This window comes from Anneissia japonica, unplaced genomic scaffold, assembly GCF_011630105.1.
Source record: "Anneissia japonica isolate Jap-2015-1 unplaced genomic scaffold, ASM1163010v1 scaffold1356_len1145284_cov175, whole genome shotgun sequence".
Taxonomy (NCBI): Eukaryota; Metazoa; Echinodermata; class Crinoidea; order Comatulida; family Comatulidae; genus Anneissia; species Anneissia japonica.
Window position 1 is genome coordinate 115,582 of NW_022706987.1, and position 8,627 is coordinate 124,208.

The following is an 8,627-nucleotide window of genomic DNA, read 5'->3' on the forward strand; positions in this document are numbered from 1 at the left end:
AAAGTGTCTATAGTGGTGAATTATGGTTTAGGTTTTTTTTCAAAAATTTCTATGTATGTGGAAAATGTAGTTGATTACCAAAGGTTACAATTTTTATTTTGAAGACTGCATGGTCTAGGAAGTGTACATTTTTTTATGGGGCAAGTTTCCAGGGCGGGTTTTCTAGGGGCGAGTTGACTGCCAAAGAGTGTTGCCAAAGTGCAAGCCTGTGTGTTATTTGATCACAAGTGCGAGACATCGCAAGTGTGAGCCAGCGAGCCATGGCGTCACGACAATAGATACGAGACGTTACTCAAGTTGTGCGAGGTATCGGCTGAGATTTGTGGAGTACAATTCAAAAAACAACTATAGGTCTAATAATGAATCATTGTGATGTTAAATAGACAATGTTTGCTATCAAGTAGCGATGTTGTTTTTCATTGGGACCTTCGTCCCTTCAAGGCTAGGCCTATACCATCCTAGCTAATCTAGGCCTAGAGTAGGATAAGGCTAGTGCGACATGCGGACGTGGTACGTGTTGGTTAGTCTACAAGTCGCCTAAAGTAATTGATTTTACCCGGCAGAACGAAAGAAGGAAACTCCGCTTTTCAGTTGTCTTAGGCCCTTGTTTTTTGACAAACAATGACCTTTCAGAGGTAAATTGCTGTCAAGAATATGAATTGGCTGCTTCACAGCTATAAAGAAATTGTGTAATAAAATCCCTCTGGCGGGGCTCGAACCTGTGACCTCTCGCTGTCAAGGCGAGTGTCATAACCACTAGACCACGGAGGCTTCATGGTTCAACAGGTTTAAATACCACCAGATACACTCCATTACACAATAGGTACGGATAGAAATAAACAATTGCATATAACATAAATCAAGATATAGCCGTTAACACTGTTAAATTATATATAAATCATCAAAGACAGGTAAATACAGTGTTCGAATAAAGAACATAATAATACATCGTGTAGCATAGCTCTCAACAAATGTAGTCCTGTATTAATAAATGAATAAAGAAATTGTGTAATAAAATGCCTCTGGCGGGACTCACCTGCGACCTCTCGCTGTCAAGGCAAGTGGCATAACCCCTAGACCACGGATTTATATATAATTTAACAGTGTTAATGGCTATATCTTGATTTATATTTATATATATACATAATATATAACACTGTACCAAACTTTTTCTAAGTAATAATTAAAAAATTTAAATCTTGAGTTTTTGGTGGTTTAGTTTATTCTTTTGAAGTGTACTGTTGGATGGATACCAGCTCAAAACAATTTTCATTATTCCTTCATGACCCCATTAAAGAAGATTGGACGAATTACAGACGAAAATACACAAAAAACTATGGAAAGACAAAGACCCATTGCTTTTCCCGAATTCATTAGCTGCCAATTGTAATAACACAAAAAAAAAAATGTCAATGGCCCACTAAAATATTGTAAAGCCATAGTGATCCATCAGACTCACTCTCAACTGCAACGAAATCAGATTACTAATTTAGTAGCAATGAAATCAACTGGTATCAGTCAATGACGGCCAAATGTACTCTTGCAAGAGACGGCAAAACTCAAGTAAGTAAAGAACATTAGATAGTCGAATGTCCAGGACAATGATTTTTCAGGACCTTTTGTTATGGTATATTTCCCCTAGACAACTTTAAGACTTTACTATTAAATTATTGTGAAAAACAAGAAATGTGACACATATATCTTTATTTATGTCCGGATTGAGTAATTCCACAAACAGCTGACACTGGAATTTAAGCAACCGGTATTTTGCACTCAAGAAAAATTAAGTGCTACAGAAATATTTTCTTTGCTATGGATATTTGAAGACTAAATTCATACCAAATACTGTACACCATGGTGTTAATTTTATGAATGGTTGATGGCTAACTTGGTTGTTAAAAACTTTGCTCTTTGTCCACCTTGCTCGTTGGCATTATGATGTATATTTTAGAAGTGTAGTTTAAGTGTTTGTCGTTCAGATACCGTTTATTTCCATCCAGTAAAAACAGAATTGTCATGTATCTACCTCAAATTACACTACTCTACATTGAAAAGTTTCAAGTTATTGAAACAAGTGATTCAACTATAGTGAGTCACACCGCACAAATCCAAATGCAGGAATAACAGTGGCGTCCCTACAGGGGGCGGGGGATTATTATTATTATCTGGGGTGGGGAATTTCCCCCCACCCCTGTTAATCATATCATTAGCTTGCAAATACCAGCAACGTGTTTTCTGTTGTCTCTTTTAAGACTCTGCCAGCTGGACAGGCTTCTGGAAGCCTTTATAATGCTGTGTAACATACATTGCAATGTGTAGGCCTTACTTTTTTCCCCCCTACAATTTTACCTTTTCCCTCACATGTCCCAAAGATTTCAGATGCTCTGCCACTGGGGAATAACCTCCAGTCCAGACAGTTATCTATATAGTACTCTTAATATCGTATGTATTATAAAAATAGTATGACTGCAAAACAACTGATGACACGGCTAGCGAATGTGGAAGTACGTAGTATAGTATATTTATTGTTATTCATAAAAATACAGCAAAGTTACATTTTATAAAAACAAAAAAAAATCATTTCAAAACACAAAAACAATTAATAATAAACATTATGGATAACAGAGGATAACCCTTGATCAGTAATTAAGCAATAAGAAAAAAAGCAGTATATTTTTTAAATGGTGGCCTAAATGTACAAAATGTTTTAGTTTTATAAATGTACAGATACTACATAAAAAATATTTATTATATATGTACAAAATCTTTTTTAATTAATATTAAAAAAATAGAAATATTATTTTCAAATTTATAATATTATTTTTTAATGATTATTATGTAAAATTATTAATTAAAGGATATAAATTGATGAATTTTATAAATGTATAGATAATACATGGAAAAATGTTTAATAATAATAATAATAATAATTTTGGCTTATATAGCGCATTATGCTAAAGCCTCAATGCGCTTAACAGTAAAAATAAAATTTGGGGGAAAAAAATTAAGAAAAATACAAGTTAAAAAGGTGAGTTTTTAAAGCTGCCTTAAAATCATCAATGGAAGTTGCCTGTCAGATTGTAATAGGCAGAGCATTTATTACATATTTACAAAATCTTTTTTAATTAATATCACAAAAATATAAATATTTTCAAATTTACAATATTATTATTATTTAATAATTATGTAAAATTATTAATTAATGAATACTGCTTTCCATAAATTTCTACACCAGATGCAATTATAAAATTATCATTTGAGATGCACGATATTTTCTCAGAGAGTGTTTAAATTGTAATTGAGATCAGCATGTGCTCGTGAGACAGCTACTTATGTGAAAAAAGGATGGCAAATTTAATTATTTTTCCCTTAATTAATCTGAATTATTGATTGATCTTCATTCGGGCAGTTTTGCATTGTGGTTTTATGCTTTGAATTATAATATAGATAGATTACCACAAGACTGTTAAAATAGAGTTTATATTTGAGCCCTGTTATTATTTTTTATCTATTTTTTATATTGTGTTTATGGTGCTATGATACAGAACAATATTTGAACATTAATGTTATTATATATCAATTAATATAATTAGAGTACAGTATTATTTTTTGCCTCGATAGCCTCATGAGTGCATTTCCCGCACGATTAAATTCGTAACGGTACTGGGTTTGGTCTACAGGAGTTCATGCTTCGAACAGGTCATTCCATTCATAGAAAAAGCCTTTTGGTTGAGAAAGTGTATCTTTTTAACAAGGTTAAAATGAACTCCATCTATATAAAATTGATTAGAACATTGAAAATGTTATTCTTCTTAATGAATAGATAAGGATGACTACTATCCATAATGAATTGCCCCTTAAATACAATTTGGTTGATTCTGATTACAATGATGCAAGTTTTATCTTTGACAAATATTGTAAAAAATACCTTTCTATTGCTTGGATGAAACGCAATGAGCTGTACAAGAACCTGTAATATTTTACTGAATTTGACTTTAATTCTGTCCTGGTCCATAGAAAAAAGTAATTAATAAATAAATAAAATAAATACATAATCCGGTAACTTCACACGACTTCTAAGTACAGGTTGTTGTGCAGCTCAGTGTGTTTCATTCAGTTTACTTACTATATTTTAGTAAGAATTTTTCTTTTTAAATAATAAGGGTAAAATTTTACTGTAAATTGCTTGGTTTTTTTTTGTTATGCTATTTATCCTTTTGTTGTTTTTGAACTGTCTTTTGCTTTCCTTTGCTTATATTTTATATTGTTAATGGGTGCACCATCTAAGTGATGGGTGCCACTGATCTAAAAGTGAACCCAATAAATCATAATCGTAATCGTACTATGTCTTATTTTTATTGATACGTAAATTCTATGTAAATTTACATTCAGAGGTTATATTTAATCAATTAAAATTGTTTAGATATTTATTTGAAAAATACATCATATGAAATAATGTTAAGTTTATTATAATAATATTTGATAATATTTAAATAAAGCAATAAGATTGAAATATGTTAAATACAGACTTAATGTATACACAGGCCTTGTTCTAGAGTTCAGTTAAAATATGTAAATATGTATCAAAATGATATACTTATTTATGAATTTATATTATGCAAAATATGTATTTAGTAAAATAAATTTAACGAAAATACGGAAGAAGCATATAAGAAAGAATAATCGGAAAGAAATTTGGAGTGGCAGAAATATTTTTTCCCAAAATAAACAATAATAATAATTTTGTTATTATTGCATCACGTTTTTGTGAAAATTTGTTGGCACTAATCGTCAGAGGTCAAGGTGCCGGCAGCCTACGCTTTTAATATATTTGACATGGAACACAATGTTTTTGTAGATTTTATGATTTAAGATACCTGCCATCCAATTTGTTTCCTGCCGGCGCATGCTATAACCTCAGGTTGCGACCATACTTGTCCCTGCATTTGAGTTCAGACAAATTCATTACCTAAAAGCCTTCAGTTATATGGGTAATCTGATCATACAGCTGATTTCTTAATATTTATGTGGATCTCTGTTGTTCAAATTAATTTATTTAAAATGTCTGTAATCCTGGGATTAGAACACAAATGCAATGTATTCACATTGCATTTTTCCTTGTTTATTGCATTTTAATTAGATTTTTTTAAATATAAATATAGTTGATTTTTGGTTTAATAAATTGTATACTTCTTATATTTTTTTTGTTTTTGTTCATTGTTGTAGTTAACATTTTTTTAGAGTGTGTGATATAAATTGAGATACTTACAATTTATCAATCAATAATATTTATCCCATATTTCAAAATTATCTTTAAAATGGCTCCAGCAGCAAATGTTATCTGTAAACTATATAACCTGTACAGTGATTTTTAAAAAATGCCCAATGTTTCTGACTGCCAGTTGAATGGCTGTCCAATTTTTCTGGCCCTGACTTAGACTACAGTAATAAATTATATTAAATTCATATTTTTATATATTTGAAAATATACCCTGCATACTGTAATGTTGTTTTCTGTTCCTATTCTTAAAATATGAACCCTGCATAATGGTGGCTGCCAAATATTAAGTGCTTGAGTGAATGATTGATTGATCTCTACTACTACTACTGTTCTACTCAGTGGTGGCACCAGAGTGGGGGTGGGGGAGGCTGAGGGGGCTACAACCCCCTGTCGGGGAAGCATAGCCTCTGTCGGGCAGATTTTGGCACCATCACTGCTACTACTACTGTACAATAGATGATTTCCTTTTCTTTCTATAGGATATTTTAAGCCGTTGTTCAAGTTTTGCGAAGGAAAACCTTGAGAGAAGCATTTTAGAATGGTTGGTTTGTTTGAGGCAGTTTCTAAGAAAGCATAGAAAAGATATTGCTGACTACCTTCCTCTCGATGTTCAAACACGTGTAAGTGCCTCTAGAATATTTAAAAATATTATGTTGAATGACTTTTGGTGGTGTGCAACAGCTCGTATAGTTTGTAAATGCCACAACAGAAATTTAAAAAGCAAGCTGCTGAACGAATGTGGAGTAACTCTGCAAAATTTAAAGAAAAGTACTAGGAATACTGTAAACCAACAATAAGATGTCATCATATACGTATACATTATATTTGATATGTTATTTGTGTTCCCAGTGCTAATCAGCAACAACTTGATTTATATACACTGTTAAATTACTATAAATTATCAAAGAAAGGTAAATACAGTGTTTGAATAAAGGACATAATGGTACATCGTGTAGCATAGCTCTCAACGAATGTTGTCATGTAAATAAATACAGTACATTAAAATGCCTCCGACGGGATTTGAACCTGCGAACTCTCGCTTTTGATGCTATTGTCATAACCATTAGACAACAGAGGCTTCATGGTTAAACCATAGAGGTATAATGGTTAAACAGATTCAAATGAGAGTCATATGTTAGGGCACCTATTTATTCACACTTGCAGATTCCCCTTCATTAACATTCAAAATTTGTTTATATATATTTATAGCATTACCGCAAGTTGATTTTGAGTTTATCTCTATTATTCATGATTTATTTTATAAAAAAGTATATCTTTTCAGATTTTATCTTATCGTCAACTGCTTATAAAAAGAGGGCATATCATATTGGTCTCTGTTATTGCCATGCATCAAGGACTAGTGTTGTCTAATATGTATGCAAATACTAAAATGCTATCTTTCGGGTCAAGACCAGAGTTAATACCATGGGACTACAGCTTTCTTACTGAAAGAAAACAGTTTTTCGATCACTAGGGAATGCTTTCCAACTATGTCACTTTTAAAAGTTAATGCAGGCGTTCCACAAGGAACAAAATTGGAACCTTCTGGGTTTCTCTGTATGAATAATGATGCATCGATTTCTAAAAAAGTTACTTAAGTATGTTGGTATGACGATTGTAGAATCAACATTTAGGAATGACTTTGGAAATGCATTTATTATTTAAACTTTATGAAACCTAATCCAACTAAATGTGCCTGTATGATCATCACATTTATCAAAACTGCACTTGACCTAGATCCCCTTTTGATATGTAACCAGGTCATACAGAAGTTGACTTTGTCATTCATCTTTAATAGTGATATAAATAGCTTCCTTTTTTTTTTTCGTTTTTAGACATATTACTTTGTCACTTTTTTTATTTTATAGTGATTTACTTGATTTATAAATTAACTTTTTAATACTTTTTGATTTTAATTTTTTAATTGCCTAGATCTCCAGGTCTTGTTGAATTGTTGTTTATAAAAGTTCAATATATGCTTGTCCAACAGCGAAGTGCACCTCATCATTATCTTCAACTCAACTGACATCTTATTTCGATTCCGCAACATCGTGGTTCCTGTGTTCCATAGCATGATTAAAGCTTCCCTTTCGTCTCCAATTTTTCTGATGATTTTAAAAAATGGTATTGTCAGATCACTTTTAAAAAAGCTTTGCTTGATCATAATGTTATTGGTAATTTCCGTCCAACATTGCCTTTATTTCCAAACACATTGAGAAATTTGCTTTGGATTTAATTTGTTTTCTGGATGATAATAACTTGTTCAACCCTCAATCTGCATAGGAAGTTCCGTAAGACCGAGAGATGGCTTTTTTCAAAGTTCACAACGATTTAATGAGCTTGCACTTAATAGAGGTGATTGTACAATTAAGTGGGTACCTAGTAGATTTGAACACAACTGGGCTGATTACTAGCTGCTATATTATGGAATTCTCCCCAGGGAGCTGAGTATGTGTTCCATACGTGTTTGCTCCAATGAGGGGGTAGTAATGTAAGGCGCTTAGAGGGTTCATGCATGAAGCACTATATAAGACCGACATATTATTATTATTGTTGTGTATTATCAATCTACCTTGATCTATCATCCGCATTTGACACAATCATTCCATCTTACTTATGAGGCTCTGGCTCGCATCAGTTGATTTGCCAACATAGTGCTTAGTTGGTTCCAGTCTTACTTGACATCTAGAAAACAATTTGTCAGCGTTAGGCAGGCTAAGTCAAGCTGTGCTGATTCAAAGTTTTGTGTACCATAGGCAGTGGCGTAATGCCTATGCGCTATCCACTCCTAGGGGCCCCGAAGGGCTCCTACCCATAGGGTCCTCGATCTAGCACTCTGACACAAAAGAGCTTTGTTGATAATAACAGAATAATGTGTCTCTAGGACATATATTAAATTACCAGTGACAAATAAGGGCCCCTAAATTTGTCAAATTTGTTTTTTTTTTTAAAAAAAGAGAAGAAGAAGAATATTATATTCAAATTTTTAAGTCTGTGAGTGCCATTTCAGGCCATCTATATGTGCCATAATCACAAATTTTCTTACCTTAGCCCCAACCATGGTGGGTTTTTTTTTTTTGTATTTAGGGACTCCTGTTCATAGGATTTAATGTCAGAGCCTTTATCAGCTGAATAGACGATATCATCACGCTGACGCAAATTTGGCAATGGCCTGCCTCTCATTTTTTGTGAGATTGTCACGGAAATCTGGACTAGGACTATATATATATATATATATATATATATATATAGATTAAAAGGCAAAATACTGGAAAACAACAATGCTGTGGGAAACAATGGCTGGATCTCAGTAGAGATACAAAAATGATAAGCAACAGCTAAAAAG

The 8,627-nt window shown here is 32.5% G+C and overlaps 1 protein-coding gene and 1 long non-coding RNA gene across 3 annotated transcripts in view; one reads left to right on the forward strand and one right to left on the reverse strand.

The window, feature by feature from the left end:
* LOC117106246 overlaps positions 1-8,627 on the forward strand; it is a 41,643-nt gene that overhangs the window by 29,692 nt on the left and 3,324 nt on the right. For both annotated transcript variants that reach the window (XM_033247602.1, XM_033247601.1), the window contains exon 3: positions 5,761-5,901. In XM_033247602.1, coding sequence (XP_033103493.1) covers positions 5,761-5,901 — 141 coding nt within the window. The remainder of the gene's footprint in view (positions 1-5,760; positions 5,902-8,627) is intronic.
* On the reverse strand, positions 7,099-8,485 carry LOC117106249. Its single transcript, XR_004445028.1, has 2 exons — positions 8,328-8,485; positions 7,099-7,966 (listed from the first exon to the last, which is right to left on the reverse strand). It is a non-coding gene; the product is annotated as an uncharacterized LOC117106249 (long non-coding RNA).